This window comes from Lissotriton vulgaris, chromosome 5, assembly GCF_964263255.1.
Source record: "Lissotriton vulgaris chromosome 5, aLisVul1.2, whole genome shotgun sequence".
In the NCBI taxonomy this organism is placed as follows: Eukaryota; Metazoa; Chordata; class Amphibia; order Caudata; family Salamandridae; genus Lissotriton; species Lissotriton vulgaris.
Window position 1 is genome coordinate 1,858,879,584 of NC_141693.1, and position 17,778 is coordinate 1,858,897,361.

Below are 17,778 nucleotides of genomic sequence, written 5' to 3' on the forward strand. Positions count from 1 at the left end.
GCAGGCTCTTTCTTTCCCCAACGGAGCTTCTGGTAGCCTACACCGGTCAGCGCTCCAGACTCCCCGTAAGGCAGTCCCGCCCACTCCTGCATATAGCGGAGTGCGTAGAGCGGACTAGCGCAGCGACGCGCAGGCAGCGCGCCTAAGTCGCGCCAAAGTCAAGCCCTGCCTGTCTGCGCCTGTCCGTGCCAGGCCGGCGATATGCCATCTTTTCTTGACCTCCCGACAGCCCGTCGTCTACAAACAGGTATTAAATTGTTTTAAACACAACCTCCAACATGATTACCTATACTCGCACAGAGCTCCTGTCCCTCAATTCATCCCACCTAGCTATCGTTGCGCCTCCTACCAATCCTGGCCCCCCGCCAACTCGTAAACCACTGACATGCCTGTACGGAAACGTGCGGTCGCTCCCTAAGCATTCCTTAGAGATCTGGGACATACTCGATCAAGAAGCCCCAGATCTCTTCTTTATAACCGAAACCTGGTTATCAGAAACAGTTTCTCATTTTTTCCCTTGTCCTCACCAGGAAGGAATCTTGGAAAGGAGCCCCGATTTACCGACCTCCAGAGACCAAAGCCAATTTTGCCGCCCAACTAGTTGACATCCTGGTATCCCATATATTAGCCTGTAAAAATGTTCTACTGTTAGGCGATTTGAACCACCACATGGAAATAAACGATGACCCTTACACAATGGAACTAATGAATAGTATTGAGTCCCTGGACCTAAGACTACTCAAAACTGACCCTACACATAAAGCGGGTCATACGTTGGACATTGTATGTACCAACTTTCAGGATACGCATATTAACAAACTAATTCCTGTTTTATGGTCAGACCATGTAATAATCAAATTTACCATTTAAACAAACTAGTCCCTACAGGTCCATGCTAAAGAAAAAAAGCTGAGCCGCCCATGGAAAAAGATCAACTTAGAAATGTTCGCTAAAACCTTTGCTCCCCTGAGAGTAAGTGAGGACATAGAGCTAGATAGATCGGTCCTAGACTTTGATTCTGCAATCAGTAAGACTCTGGATTCTATAGCTCCTAAACGCCTAATAAACTGCCCAAAACTGAAATCGCCCTGGTTCACTGATGAATTGAAAACTACTAAACAACACACCAGGAAAGCTGAACGAAAATGGCGCAAATCAAAAAACATTGATGACAAACTACACTATAAAATTGCACATAAAGAATATATGAACAAAATCGCCAATGCTAAGAAAACCTATCTTGGGGAAAAAATTAAAGCAGCTGGAAATTCACAGAAAGAGCTTTATGCAATTGTAAAAGATTTCTCAAACCCCATTGCTTGCCAAAAGGTCGTTCAGGAATCCCAGGACTGGGCCGATAAACTAGCCACCTATTTCAAAGACAAAATCAATACTATCCATGAATCATTTCCCACAGAAATAGGCACAACAAGTGAGACATGCCATGCTGATCCCCCCACCATAAACCCCATAGATCAAAATTTAGCTGTCTTCGGAACAATCACTGAGGACGAGGTAGCTAACATACTAAAAAAGGCCAAATCAGGATCTCCCAAAGACCCAGCGTCCGCCCAGATCTTAGCTAAACTAGCACCCGCCCTGGCTCCCACATTGACCTCTATTTTTAATACGTCCCTAACTCGTGCCATGTTCCCTACCCCCTGAAAAGAATCCATTGTGAGGCCAATCGTTAAGAAAAATAACGCAGACCCTAAGCAACCGATAAACTACCGCCCAATATCTCTACTACCACTTTTTGGCAAATCAATGGAATCTATTATCAACTCAAAACTGGTAAAATACCTTGAAAGACACACGCTATTAGATTCCTCGCAGTCAGGATTCAGAGCTTCCCATAGCACTGAGACTACACTGGTAGAGGTGGTTTACAACATTCGGTTGGCACTGGACTCCAAACAGTCGGCTATTCTCATCCTGCTAGACCTTTCGGCGGCCTTCGACACCATATCCCACAGAGTCCTATTAAAGCGACTAGCGGGGATAGGTGTCGAAGGCCAAGCCCTAGGCTGGATCCAGAGCTATCTTATAGGCCGTAGCTCTAGGGTCAAATCAGGACTTTCTTCATCAGAAGCTATTGACAACGACAAGGGAGTGCCTCAGGGCTCAATTTTAAGTCCAACTTTATTCAACGTCTACGTATCACCACTGACCAAAATAATTAGGGACTTCGGCTTCGACACATTGTCGTACGCCGATGATACCCAAATTCTCATAACACTTGGCTCTGATCCATCAGAGACTAAAGTGAGATTCAGGAATTGCATGTTAGAAATAAAGGGCTGGATGACCAATAATTTCCTGATGCTCAATGCAGGCAAATCCGAAATAATGCTTTTCGGCGCGGCCGCATCCATCTGGTCTCGAGTGGTGGCCACCGGAACTTGGACCCTGCCCATCCCCAAAAAACACTGTTAGGAACCTGGGCTTCACCCTGGATGACAAGCTGTCCATGGCTCCCCACAGACAAATTAGTACACACCTGCATAGGTCTTATGAGGAGCCTAAGGAAAATATTCAAATGGCTACCTCTGCTTTACCGTAAACCACTGATTCAAGGCTTAATTACTAGCCGCCTCAATTATGGTAACGCACTCCTCGCTGATGCAAATGAAGGGACACTAACTAAACTGCAGACACTCAAAAATGCAGCAGCAAGACTGACTCTCGACCTACCCCCACGCACTCCCTCTGGCCCTTGCCTGAAGAAACTGCACTGGCTTCCAGTCAGAAAGCGCATAAGGTTCAAGATCTGTTGCCTAGTGCACAAATCATTAAATGGACAAACAAACTTCAGGAATATTGCCCAGAAAGAACATTACACTCTTCAAACAAAAATCTCCTAAAAATACCAAGAGTTCGTACTGTCAGAAATGGAGATAGGAGTTTCTCGAAGGTGGGCCCTATGGCATGGAACTCCCTGCCTACGGCTTTAAGATCAAATCAGAATCATAAAATGTTCCAGAGAGAACTCAAAACATTACTATTCAAGGCAACAGCATAACAACCCTTCTCTCTCGCATTTCCTACACCCTCTGCCAGCGCTGTGAGACCTAATGGTGAAATGTGCGCTTTATAAAAATAATTACATACTTACATACATACATACTTGTCACTAGGAAATGTCAATATTTTAGAATCTCCAGCTTCAATTGGTTTTGTATACTATGTATACTGTGTAAGAAAGTGGCTCGGTATATACTGGACCAAAGTAAGGTACTGTGTGCAGAGTCCAGAGTCCCTAGAGGCTAAAGTTAGAAATAACCTTACTTTCTAAAGTGGTAGCTTGGTCGAGCAGTAAGGCAGTATCAGAGGGAAGTCTAAAGCATTTGTTTTACACACTCAGCAAATGGTCTCACACACTCAAGAACTGAACTCTAGGCCAATTGTTTTGTATCAAAAGATATCGTTGTTTTATTTTTGGAACCAACAAGGTATCAGAATATACTTTCTTAGAATATATTACTTTAGTTAAATACTTTTCGAATAGGCAGTAGACTTTTCGATTAAAATAGCTACAGTTGTTGCAATGGGCAACACAATTTCAAACACAATGCAACATGGACCTCAATGAGAATTTCTAGGAAAATGCAATGAGTTACTTTGTAGATTACTTTTCTAACCACAGGACTGGATCCTAGATTCAGTCCTGGGACTTGCACGGTAAACAGTTAAGTAAAAGCGTTTTTGTTACAGTAGTGATTTTTAAGGAATATTATTGTATTTTGACACTTTGAAATTTTTTCACATAGAATCACCAATGTTATCCTATGGGAGGAAATTCACTTTGCAGTTAAGTAGTGTTATGATTACTTCTCCTTACTCAGGGATGAATCCTGGATCCAGCACTGGTGCAACTCCTGTAAACAGTTAAAAGAATGTGCTTAAGTCAAACAGGTGATTTTTAAGGAATATTTGTAGTTTCGAAAATCGACACAGAACTTTTTCTAATGAAAACCAGACAATGGGTTCCTATGGAAGGAAATTCAAGTTACTGGTAAGCATGGTTAAAATTAATTTTCAGGGTCAATGCTGGGCTAAAAGATGCAGCACTGGGCTCTCTCCTGAAATCAGGTGAGTAAATCTGAATTCGTTCTGCTAATTTTAGAGGAATATTTGAAGAATTTTCAAGTGAAACCAGTCAATGTTATGCTATGGAAGGAAAGTGAGTTATCAGCTTTTGGGTAAGTACTCGACTGGCAGAGTTGAGGTTCTGGGCATATACTCGGGGGTCTCCCAGGGTCAGGTAGGTACAGTTGGTACACCCTCAGCGGCACAGGGGCAGCCGTGTGCATAGGTAGTTAGGCACAATGTTATCCTTTGAGAGGCAGAGGGCCTTTGGTTGGTGGCTGCTGGCAAGCAGACCACGCTGCTGTGGGAGCTTGGCTCCTGGTCACTTGCTCAGGGCAAATGTGGAAGTAGATTAGGACAAAGGTTGCACAGCCGGGAGCACTCTGGCGACTGGGTGCTTTTGAGCCATCAGACGCCCAATGTTCTTCAATGGAGATCTGGGAAAGTGGACATAGGCTGCAGGCTCTGGGACGGAGGATCTTCAGGAGCGACCAACACTTAAAGGGTTTAGTTTGGATCTTGGAGGATAGGTAGGCACCCAGGAGTTGGGCACAGGGGGGTGTGGGCCGCCGGGTACAGGGGTGTCTTTTGATGTTGGGAAATCTTACCCCTGCTGGTCGCGGTTGGAGGGGCCCCTTGTGAGGCAGCAGGCGTCATCTGAGTTGTCGAGGAGGGTCCATGGGCACAGGGTTCCTTCCAGGTCACAGTCGCCGGGGGGACGTCCTCAGGGTCTTTGTTCACTCAGGCACAGGCCTGGCTCGGCTGGTGCAGAGTGTGCTGGAATCGCGGTTCCTGGCTGGCACCAGGGGTGTTGCTGTTTGAGCAGAACCACTGCTCGTGGGAGTCCCAGTCTTGGTAGAGTTACAAGGGAGTCGGGTCCTCCAGGGCCTAGGCCTCTTCAAGGAGAACTGCGAGGCGCCAGACATGCTCTCACCTTCAGAAACCAAGTCGCTTTCTGGCTTGTATTTAAGTCTGTTCAGCCATATCAGAAGACGTCCTTCCCGGTCCTTCTGGGTTTTATGGGAGAAAGTACGACATATTTTGCAGTCCTTGGCCTGGTGGTGGGGGTAGAGACAGTATAGACAGGTCTCATGTGTATCCTCCACGTGAAGCCTTTTTTTGCCACAAGAAACACAGGCTCGAAAGAGTCCTTTCTTCCGGCTATCAGCCATAGCAAAGAAGTCGAGAAAATATCGAATTATGATGAAAAGTAAGTTTCCTGAGGAGAACTCAGGTGGAGACTCCCTAGCACAACGTGCGGTAGAAAATCTGAGAGACTGAGGCTCCTGACAGGAAGGTTCTAGAGGGAGGTAGTAGCTGATTGGCTGTTTCTCTTTACTTTGGTCCTTGTTACAAAAGGACACAGATAGGCTACCAAGGTGGGACCCTTGGGCCTACTCTGTTTGGTCCTTCCTACATAAGGACCTAGATAGGACACTAAGGTGAGACCCTTAGGCCTATTCTTTTATATGTATGTCTTAGGACATTACTTTTTTATATACCGGAGGCTCCGGTCTCGACGACGGGGATTGATTCAGGCATGTGAATCTATGAAAGACACTAATACTGGATAACTGCAGTTACAGGTAAGTAACGCATTTCATGGCTCATATGTCGATTATGATTTTAGACCTGCGTCTAGCCCCTCTGAACTTAAGATCAAGTGCCAGGACTATGGAGGAGGTAGAGGAAACCGTAGCTGGGGCAGATCTTTTCCCCATAGAGCACTCTGAAACACCCATAACGGAACAGATGACACAAATACCACTGTCTTTAGTGTCTAATTTGCAGCACATGCTGGATGATTATAATCGCAGGTTTCCGCCATCTAGGCCTGCTTCTCCAGTTTCGCAAACTCCTCCACAAACACAAGTTTCTATACCTACAGTAACACACAGATCACCAATACGCCTTCAGCATGATACTGATAATGAGGAACAGGACCCTCAAAACACAGATCAAGATGACGACAACGTCCTCACTGATTGGGATGACTACAGGGCTCAAACACCTTCTACTCCACCAACATCGCCAAGAGCGTCGCCTCCAGTGGACATTGGCAGCTTTCACAACTTGATGGTCTGTGCTGCCAAAAGGTTTGACCAGACTTAAGAGGTCCAGCAGACAGACTGTTTTTTATATGATTTCAAGGATCCTCCTCAGAGGCAAGCCCACACCATCCCGATCATCGATCACATTTGGGAGGAAGGTCTCAAATTAATGGAGCGGCCTAATTCGATCCCGGCCGTTTTACCTAGACTTGATAAAAAGTATAAAGCGCCTGCAAATTCTCCAGCATGCCTCGTTTCTCAGCCGAAAGCGTATTCCGTCATCACATAGGCGGCTCAGAAAAGGTCTTGCAATCCTGCCACGCCTCTCACATCTCCCCGTGATGAAGGACGCAAATTGGATTCCATCGGAAAAAAGTTTACCACTATGGCGGCGACAACAGTTAGGGCGGCTAATTCCCTAGCAATTGCAGCATTAATTCCACAATTTCCGGATGCCATCCTCGCGGAAGCGCAAGCCATTGTTCAGGAGGGAGAGAAGAACTCTTCAGAGATCATCGACTGTGCCATCGACATCTCATCTACGGGATTCAGCCAATTGGCTGGGGCCGCTGTGTTGCGACACCAAGGATGGCTAAAGTCAACTGCATTTCGTCCAGAGGTTCATGTACGAGAGCTTGATCTACCCTATGATGGCGATTCGCTCTTGGCAAACATGTTGATGACGCTCCTTGAATCCATTAAAAAGGATACAGATACGGCCCGGGCTTTAGCAACCCTCCAATATAAGAAGCGGCCGTTTCTAGGAGCACGTGGTAGGGACGGCAGCTCTTCCACTTTTTGTGGCTCCAACCAATATCGTTTCTATAACGACAATAGACAACGAAATAACTACCAGTCTCAAAATCGCCAGACCAATTCAAAACCATACCAGAAAAAAAAAACACTTTCAGAGGTGGTTCCAATGCTAAGAAACAGTGACAACCCCAGTGTAAAGTACACACCATCTGTTAAAATTGGAGGTCGGATCGCAAAGTTCATCTTAAATTGGTCTAACATCACCTCCAATCATTGGGTCCTGGATGTGATCTCAAAGGGAAATACTCTAGAATTTATCAAATTTCCTACCAACCGCCCACCTACTGGTCCGCTCCCACCTCATTACAGAGAACTATTGGCTCAAGTCAAATTGATGATCAAAAAAGGGGCTGTCAAAGTGGTACCGCAAGGGGCAGCAGGGCAAGGGCTTTTACTCCCGCTTCTTTCTAATCAAGAAAAAGTCTGGAGAGTGGCGCCCTATTTTGGTCTTGAGGGCCCTGAACAAATTCATCACAGCAAAAACATTTCAAATTTTAACACTACTTCAAATTTTAAATTACCTCAATCCCGGAGAATTATTCTCCATTATCGACCTCCAGGACGCATATTTTCATGTGCCGATTCACCACAAACACAGAAGATATCTTCGTTTCACAGTCGGACACCTGCACTTCCAGTTCAAAGTCCTGCCATTTTCCCTTCGCTCAGCACCGAGGGTCTTTACAAAGATCATGGCTCTGGTAGTTGCTTTTCTGCGCCTGCAAGGCATCCAATTTTGCCCTTACCTAGACGACTGTCTTATAAAGGCTCCGTCATACCAGGTGGTGAATCAGCACACTCGGGTCTGCATCTCGCTTTTTCGCACCTTGGGCCTTTCAGTCAATCGCCAAAAGTCACATTTTCACCCATCACAGCAGCGAGATTTTCTAGGAGCCTTGCTAGATTCTAAACTGGCAAAGGTTTTTGTCTCCCAGGAACGACAGGACCGCATACTCAAGATGGTACTTCCCCTGCAGTCAAAACTGTACGTTTCTGTCCGGATATTAAAATCATTCCTGGGCGTGGCTTCCTCCTGCATACATCTGATTTCACATTGCAGACTACATACGAGTCGTACAAGAGGAACTAGACAAGCAGTGGAAACCGATCTCGGGGTCGTTCACGACCAGATTCACCTCACGCCCCGCATTCAATCTGCACTGGAGGGGTGGGCTCATCCTCCAAACATCTCCATGAGACGACCTTTTCAAGAGACAACTCCGACACTGACGCTCACGACAGACGTGTCATTGGAAGGTTGGGGAGCACACCTCGAAGGAATGTCCGTCAAAGTAAAGTGGACTGCGCTCCAACGCACGTGGCACATAAATCACCTAGAACTTCTGGCAATTTTCCTTGCCCTAAAATTTTTCCAGAGGGTAGTGCAGGGCCAATTGCTGCTGGTGCGGACAGACAATACAACCAGCATGCACTACCTCAACAAACAGGGCGGCACGAAGTCTCTTCTGCTCTCCAGACAAGCACAAGAAATATGGGAATGGGCGATTCACCATCAAGTCAATCTCTCAGCGATCCATGTGCCGGTTGTCTCCAATGTCCTAGCGGACTCACTCAGCAGGTCTCTCACAGACAATCACGAGTGGGAACTCAATCAACCAACTCTAGAGTTCATCTTCTGTCAGTGGGGCCATCCACAGATGGATCTTTTTGCGACTGCCACCAACAGGAAATGCCAACGCTTTGCAAGTCGTCATCCCCACAGAGTCGAGCGGGAATGCATTTTCGATCAATTGGTCGAACAAATTAATCTACGCTTTCCCTCCGCTCCCTCTAGTTCCTTGCCTGTTACACAGGATGAGACTTCAACCCTGTCATGTTATCCTAATAGCACCCAGGTGGCCACGGCGCCCATGGTTCACGGATCTCCCCCTGTTTTCTCAGAGCGATCCAATTCCGCTTCATCCTCTGCCTCACTACCTGACAATGAAGCAGGGGCAAATCTACCATCCAAATTCGGCGTATCTCCAGCTACATGCCTGGAACCTGAACACAATGAGTTTGCACGTCTGAACATAGACGCAGATTGCAGAGAAGTGCTGGCTCATGCTCCATCCACCATTAAAACCTATCAACTGAAGTGGAAGCGTTTCTGTGTCTGGTGCCACACTAAAGCCTTGGATCCAATGACCGCCAAGCCTGAACAGATTCTGCCTTTTTTCCTGTCCCTTGCAAAATCAGGACTTTCTCATTCCACTTAAAGTCTTCTTGGCAGCACTCTCCCGCTTCCGTTAAGATGGTTCCACGTCATTATATTCCTCTGTAATTATCCAACAGTTTTTCAAGGACCTCTTTCGGATGTTTCTACCCATTCGTCGCCCTCCGCCTGCTTGGCGCTTAAATTTGGTCCTGTCTCAGCTCCTCCTACCTCCTTTTGAGCCCATCCATTCAGCGGGCTTAAAATTCCTCACGTGGAAAGTTGCTCTTCTACTTGCACTAACATCCTCCATGTAAGTAAGTGACATTCAAGCATTTACGACCCAACCTCCTTTTCTTCAGTTTTCTAAAGAAGCGGTTACACTACGCACCAATCCAAAATGTATTCCTAAGGTTCCAAGCGATTTCTCCCTTAATGAACCTTTCATCCTTAAGACATTTTTCCCTAATCCTCAGTCTCCTTTCGAAAATCAGATCAGCTCTTCGTGGCCTATGGCCCAATCTGCAAAGGACAGCCAGTTACCAAACAATCCATCACAAGGTGGATTTCCTCTGCCATTGCTTTTTGCCACCAACGGGCTGGAAAGCTCCTGTACGAGCTCACTCCACAAGGGCGGTGTCCACTTCCTCGGCCCTCTTTGCGGGAGTGCCTCTACGCCACATCTGCAGATCTGCCACGTGGTCGAGCAGACCCACGTTTACGAAGCACTACTGTCTCTGATCAGCAGACTCCGCAGACGCGGCTGTGGGACAAGCGGTGCTACGGAATCTTTTCCAATAAGGTGAGCCTCTGTTGCTTCCCGCCTCCAGTCATGAAGATTTTTTCTCTTGAATCAATAGTATGCAAAGTTTGACGTTGAATTGTGTTATGAACTTGGTTTTATGCTACCTTTATGACTCATGTTGTGCTTTATTGCTTTCTATTCTTATTCAAGCATGTGAATCTATGAAAGACACCCCTAATACTGGAAAAGAACAGAAGTTACTTACCTGTAAACTGTGGTTCTCCAGTATTGGTGTCTTTCATAGATTCACATGCGACTCACCCTTCCTCCCCTCAAGAGGCTCTCTTCTCCTCATGCACTCTTGGTTACTTTGTGCTTCGAAAGGTTCTAGAGGGTGCTGCAACCTGATGTGCTGGAGTGTGGACCATTAAAATGACACTGATAAGTTACTAAAGTGAATTCTCCCTTACGCTGCTATGGGCCTATTCTGTTCTCTGGTACTTTCTTAACTTTATGATATCTTTATATCTAATTGCTCTATATGTATGATTATGTCACTTTTACATCTATATATGCATATATTACTGCTATTTTATGTACCGTGGGACTCTCACTTTGACGACGGGGAATATTCAAGCATGTGAATCTATGAAAGACACCAATACTGGAGAACCACAGTTTACAGGTAAGTAACTTATGTTCTTACACATATGTAACATTGTCCTTCCGTGGCACTAGGCTCATCACATGCAGCTTTGTTTTCAGCTGCTTCACGAACAGCCTATTCTATTATGGAAAGCATGATTCAAAATTGAGGTTTATTACAAACACAAAGTTCCTGCTTTCTCTTTGATTGCATTTTTTTTCCTTCCTCCAATCTGTAAATGTAAATGGGGAAGTTGTGTTCAAGTGATGAATGTTGTTCTCAGTTCTTTGTCTTCTGTCTTCAGTTTGCCGCACTGGCAAGATTGCCATGAGCTGTGGAGCAAGAAGCGACGCCGGCAGCGGCAGAGTGGCATACCAGTGGAGGACCCTCCCCCGGCAAAGGCTCCCCGGAAGGAACCTCTACCTGCAGTGACAGCTGATCCTGTCAAGAACTGCACACCTCCTCCACCAGCACCTCCACCAGTCAAAGCTGAAACTTGTGTTACTGATTTAGGTGAGTTTGCACTGCAAATGGAGTTCTTTGTCAGGGGATTTTGATTTAACATTCAGAAATATTGAGGAGTTGTACTCCGACGTGAGATCCCAGAACATTCAACAGTTTTGTGCAAGTAAAACATGAGTAAGCGGTGAGTAGTGTTGGTTATTTGGCATGTTGCATTGTCACCCTGTTTTGCCAAAGGTTGTAATTAATTGGATGCATGTCTGATGATTAACTTTGACCTAATTATTTGTATGTGGTTTTCACCAGAAGGAACACTTAGATCTCGTAATTTAAGAGGCCCATGTTCAGATGCTCATCTCTAAGGTTAGGAATAGCATTGTTCTAATTTGTATGGCTTCCTTTTTTGTGCTAGGGAAAGTAGATGCTCATGCAAATTGTGATTCTTCCTGGTCTGTTACTATTGATGTCTGAACTCTTCTAAAGGTAAAATTTGGGACCTAGCTAAAGTGGTGAAAGAGTTGGAGTGGTAAGTCAGTTGTAGTAGAATACCTTCTTTGTACTGTCTAAATACAATGTTAAGTTCAGTGGGATGTAATTTAATTTGATGGACCAGTACAGCCACAGAGGTGTTTATTTAGTAGTATTGAACTATCTTACAATTTCAGAGCAACCTATTTTCCAACCTCCTGGTCAAAGCAGGCATCGTACTGAAATGGAATCATAGGACTCTTTTATATATCATCGTATAGAGGGTCTCCCATTTGGAGCCCTCATTAATGACAGGTGGTACTAGACATTCATAATTAATTCGAAAGGATTACGCAGTGTACAGATTGATAAGTAATTATTATACTAGTAGCTATTTCACCTGAACTGACTCGAAAAGAGGATTGAAGGATTTTTTTCCAAAGTGTTGACAATTTCAAAATTATTACAAGATGGTCTATAAACTTTAAAAAAAAACATGGACTTCAACAGTGTCTTTTTGCCAGTCTGTGTGAAGAGATAATGAGAAGAACCCAGGATCCCTACTGCCATGAATAATATAAAGTTGGTTATGTTTCTTTGCTTGATAAATTTATGTTCGAGGCATGTGTGGCTGTAGATGCACATGCTGTGAATAATCCTGCCATCTAGTATTAGGCCCGGATGTGTGCCAGTTGTTTAAACTCTTTTGAGTCACTAGGTATTTTGACTCCTCCTCTTGCTGGTAATGCACATATTCATTGTGAGACAGTCTCTCTTTTGACATGGTTAGCCCCACAATGTTGCCCTGGAAAATGATGTGGCTTCAATTGTAGTGCACAGGGTCCCTGCCAACCAAATTCCCTCAGCCATTGCTTCTTCCCTAAAACTGTTACATAATTGGCCCTTAAGGCCCCTATAAGTCCCTTGTACATTGTACATGGGTACCTTGGGCATTGAGACTGAAGAGGGTCCCCTAGGGACTCCTCAGCTAGGCCATGCAGACTGCTGCTGCAGCATGCAAGGCCTGGTGCAGACAAAACGAAAGTCAACCGGACACTGCCTGAGTAGCATGCCAACTAGCATGGCTTAAGGCAATCAATGTTTTCCCACTTTTTTGGTTCTTAATATATGATTATTCTTTGTCATTTTTGTGTAATCTGTTATTTTTTTTTTATTGAATTTTATGTAATATTGACAGTGATGTGCATTTTGTTTTTAATATGAACATTTATTAAATGAAATATTGAATTATATCTGTGGTTCCTTTATATAGTCACCCTTCTTTTTGCTTGATATGTTGATGCTATGATATATACACAGTTTATTTCCCTGTCCTAAGGAATTATAATTCCCGAGCAGGGGGTCCTTGTTGTTTACATTAAGGTATAGGTAAGCCACCCCTCTAGCATAATCTTACAGCCCTAAGGTATCAGGCACTATACCACAAGTTTGGGCATAGCTGCATGAACAGATATGCCCCTAAAATATCCAAATACATTTTTAGATATTGTAATTCAATGGAAGCTTTAGAGTAAATGGGCGGGAAACTCAAAAGCTTGCGTTTTCCCAGAACCATGCTGGCTTCTTGGGGCCCAGGAGTGTTTGGTACCAAACTACTCCTCTCAAAAAACGCCCACACTGATGCCAGTGTGGGATTTATTGAAACATTACTCAGAGGGCACCTCAGGGGTGCCCCCAGAAAACCTATCAACCCTGGTGTGGCCACAGACTGGCTTTAAGCAGCCTGCCACCACCAGCCATGTTTCTGGACCCCTTGGTCGAGAGCCTCTTCTCTCTGGGACCAGAAATAAAGCACATCCTGGGCATAGTTATCACACCTCCTCCCCCAGGATGGGCACAGTGCTCAAAAGGGAAGCTTCAAGGGCTTGTTGTTTCTGTAATACGCCCCCCAGCCTCTGCTGCTAGCAGTAGAAGACAGCCCCCGGTTTACACCCCCACTTTGGTCTGAAAAACCCAAACCTAGGAAGAATAGGTGGCTTGCCCACCTCTGCCAACTCAACCCCTAAGGTGAAGGAGGCAAGGCGAAGTACACCTTTCAGTCCCTGCCATCTTAAAGATGGGGGACTCCTCCAATCCGTGCTAGAACTATGCCCACTCCCTCAGGAGGGTGGCATAATTGAGGTTGTAGGTCAAACAAAGGGGATTGATTCAGTTTATGAACCAACAGAGGCTGGAATCCTAATATGTATGTATAAAGCAAAAATACATCTGACACCATCAATCTAACAACCAATGATTTTGTCCCAAAGTAATTTTTTAATTATCCTTGGGTTATATTTATATATACTGTCTGATTTTCACATTTGTTTTACAAAACATTCATGCCTGTCACTAGGCAAACTGGACACTGTAATCTTGCCTTCTTTTATCACATCTTTAAATATATACACAAACAATCAACACAATGTGCCAAATGGTTATATACAGAGCAAAACAATAAAGTTGTAAAACATACAGTGGATTATTCACAAAACTAATAATGAATCAAAAAATGAAAAAATGAAGCTCAGGTACATGTAACATCCTAAGACACTGCATAAAGTGAAGACTGGTCCTGTTACACTCTCACCATAGGATGGAACAAAGTCAAGTCAAGTCATAAGATTTGTATAGCGCTCTACATACCCAGAGGGTTTCAAGGCGCTTAGGAAGGGGAGGAGGATTATTTGTCAAATATCCACGTTTTAAGCTGCTTTCTGTACGCTAGGTGGTTCTGGGTGAGGCGAAGGTAAGCGGGGAGTGAGTTCCATGTTTTAGCAGCCAGATATGAAAAGGATCTGCCTCCCATGGTGGTCTTGTTGATGCGAGGTACAGTGGCGAAGGCTTGGCTGGAAGAACGTAGTTGGCGGGAGGGGGTGTAGAAGGACAGTCGAGAGTTGAGGCAATCTGGTCCGATGTCGTAGAGTGATTTGTGTGCGTGGGTAAGCAGTCGGAAAGTGATCCTCTTATTGACGGGTAGCCAGTGGAGGTCTTTAAGGTGACCAGAGATGTGTTCGTTGCGTGGGATGTCTAATATGAGCCTGGCTGAGGCGTTTTGGATTCGTTGGAGTTTCTTCTGGAGTTTAGCGGTGGTACCTGCGTAGAGGGTGTTTCCGTAGTCCAGTCGGCTTGTGACCAGAGCGTGGGTGACTGTTTTCCTTGTTTCGGCGGGGATCCAGCGAAATGTTTTTCTGAGCATGCGAAGAATGTTGAAGCAGGAAGAGGATACGGCGCTGACTTGTTTGTTCATTGAGAGTGAAGAATCCAGGATGACGCCAAGGTTCCGTGCGTGGTCTGTCGGGATGGGTGCTTTTCCGAGGGCTTCCGGCCACCAGGAGTCGTCCCAAGCAGAGGGGGATGTACCTAGGATGAGGACTTCTGTTTTGTCTGAGTTCAGTTTCAGACGGCTTTGTTTCATCCATTCTGCGACTTCTTTCATTCCTTCGTGTAGGTTAGTTTTGGCGGTGCTGGGGTCCTTGGTGAGAGAAAGGATCAGTTGAGTGTCATCCGCGTAAGAGATGATGTTGAGGTTGTGTTGGCGGGCGATGGCCGCGAGGGGGCTCATGTATACGTTGAAGAGGGTGGGACTGAGTGAGGATCCTTGAGGTACGCCGCAGATGACTTCAGAGGCCTCGGACTTGAATGGAGGAAGGCGGACTCTCTGGGTTCTTCCGGTGAGGAACAAGGTGATCCATTCAAGTGCTTTTCCTTGGATTCCGATGTTATTGAGGCGCTGTAAAAGGATGCTGTGGCAGACTGTGTCGAATGCTGCAGAGAGGTCGAGGAGGATGAGGGCGACTGTGTCTCCATTGTCCAGTAGAGTTCGAATGTCGTCTGTTGCTGCGATGAGGGCGGTCTCAGTGCTGTGTTTTGCTCGGAAGCCAGATTGTGAGGGGTCGAGGGATTTGTTGGCTTCGAGGAAGGCGGCGAGCTGGTTGTTGACGGCTTTCTCGATGACTTTGGCCGGGAACGGAAGAAGCGAGATGGGGCGGTAATTTTTGAGTTCGGTGGGGTCCGCTGTTGGTTTTTTCAGAAGGGCGGTGAGTTCAGCGTGTTTCCAGACTTCTGGGAAGGTAGCGGAGTTGAAGGAGCAGTTGATGACGTCTCGGAGGTGCGGTGCTATGACGGAGTCTGCTTTGTTGAAGATGTGGTGAGGGCATGGGTCTGTGGGGGATCCAGAGTGGATGGAATTCATCAGGCGGATGGTTTCCTCAGTGGAGATTGGGTTCCAGGCGTTAAGGGTGTTTACGGGGGGGAGATGGTCAGCAGATGGTGGGGTGGGTTGGTTTCCGGGTTGGTTGTCAAAGCTGTTGTGGATGTCTGCAATCTTGTTGTGGAAGAAAGAGGCTAGGGAGTCGCAGAGGGTTTGAGAGGGGGTGATGTCGTTGGAGTTGGCAGAGGGGTTGGAAAATTCTTTGACGATGTTGAAAAGTTCCTTGCTGTTGTGGGCGTTGTTGTCAAGTCGATCCTTGAATGCTGTTTTCTTGGCTTTTCGGATCAGTTGGTGGTGAGTGCGGGTGGCGCTTTTGAAGGCGTCCTTGGTGCTGGTGGTTGGGTCTTTTTTCCAGGCCTTTTCAAGGGAGCGGCAGAGTTTCTTGGATTTCTTAAGATCATCATTGAACCATGCGGCCTTGTTGCCAGGTTTGCTTTGACGTTTTTTCAGTGGTGCTAAGGTGTCGGCGGTGTTGGATAACCATAGGTTGAGGTTGGCGGCGGCTTCGTTGGCGTTAGAAGAGAGGGCTGGGGAGTTTCGAAGGAGCGATGCGGAGATTTGGTCCGTGGTGATTTTGTTCCAGTTTCTTTGCAGGGTAGGTTGGGAGTGGTTGATGGGTTTCGGCTTGTTGTAGGTGAAGTGAACGCAGCTGTGGTCGGTCCATAGGAGATCCGTAGTGTGGCTGAAGGAGACATGATTGCTGGAAGTGAAGATGGGGTCGAGTGTGTGACCTGCGATGTGGGTGGGGGAAGTGACTAGTTGTTTAAGTCCGAGGTTGTCCACGAGGGTGGAGGTGTTGTGGTCGTTTATCTTTTCAAGGTGAAAGTTGAGGTCTCCCAGAAGAATATAGTCTTTGGAGGGAAGCGCGTGTGGAGAGATGAAGTCTGTGATGTCTTCACTGAATTTTGCGTGTGGTCCTGGTGGTCTGTAGAGGAGAGTGCCTCTGAGTGTGGTGTTGGGGTCGATGTGGATCTGGAAGTGAAGGTGTTCGGAGTTTGCGAGGTTGGTGTCAGAGCTGGTTGAGATGCGGATAGATTTCTTATGGACGATAGCGATTCCTCCTCCTGTGTGGCTGGTACGGTCTTTGCGAGTGATTTTATAGTCTTCAGGGATGGCAATGGTGATGTCTGGTGCGGAGGAAGCATTCATCCATGTTTCCGTAAGGAAGGCGACGTCTGGAAAGAAGGTGTCTAGTAGGTTCCATAGGTCAATGGCGTGCCTGTGCACCGATCGGGTGTTGAGAAGGATGCATTGTAGGTGGTTGGGGTCGGGGATCTGTGGTGTAGTCGTAGCGGAGATCTTGTCGGTGCCGCAGAATTTGCAGGAGTAGCAGGAGAAAGGTCCATGGGTGTGTCCAGGAGCGGCTTGGACGCAGTTGGGGGCGCGGCCGGGGTTAAGGGATAGGAGGGTGGCGGCATCGTAGGTAATGCGGGGGGGCTGGGCAGCGCGAGGGGCAGGGGGTCTGGCGCTGGGCGCGGTCCAGGCGCGGACGGGCGTAGACGGGCTTACCTTTGGCGCACCTTCGGCGCGGATTGGGCGCGTGGACGCTGCGCGTGGGGGCATTTGGCCATAAATGGATGGTGGGGGGGGCGGAGCGTGGGAGGGGCTGCTGGGAGGCGGTCTCGGGGAGGCGTGTCAGGGGAAAGGACAACACACAAGATGGTGGTGGAGCCAAAATACGAAACTGATCTAACTATCCCAGCAAGCTCAGCCAGGTTAGCGCTAACACTATAATCAATCTGCGCTCACAGAGCGCTCACAATACTGCACCGTTACAACTCGCTGCAAGCTCAATGCTAACAAAATGCTCAGCGCGCAGTTCCTAGCGCTACAATACCACTCTCGAGATGATTAATGCCGAAGAGTCACGCTTCCAAATAAGTTTCAGCTGAGGGCTCTGGTCGCTGCAATTAGCTCGAGTCAGGGAGCGTGAGGGGGGAGCGGCCGTTCAGGACGAGGTCCAGGCGGTCACGTTGCTACTTTTTTTTGTCCTTGAATTATACTATTTTTGTATAGCCAAGGGAGAGGTCAAAGATAGGGGTCAGAGCTCAAGGATAGTACCCCTTTACTTTATGAATGTTTTGTAAAATAAATGTGAAAATCAGACAGTATATATAAATATACCCCAAGGGT

General features: G+C 46.5%; 1 protein-coding gene across 1 annotated transcript in view; it reads left to right on the top strand.

Moving 5' to 3' along the window:
• CDK12 (cyclin dependent kinase 12) overlaps nt 1–17,778 on the top strand; it is a 378,297-nt gene that overhangs the window by 253,723 nt on the left and 106,796 nt on the right. The window contains exon 12 of the mRNA XM_086924346.1: nt 10,807–11,015. Within this exon, the coding sequence (XP_086780472.1) occupies nt 10,807–11,015 (209 nt within the window). The remainder of the gene's footprint in view (nt 1–10,806; nt 11,016–17,778) is intronic.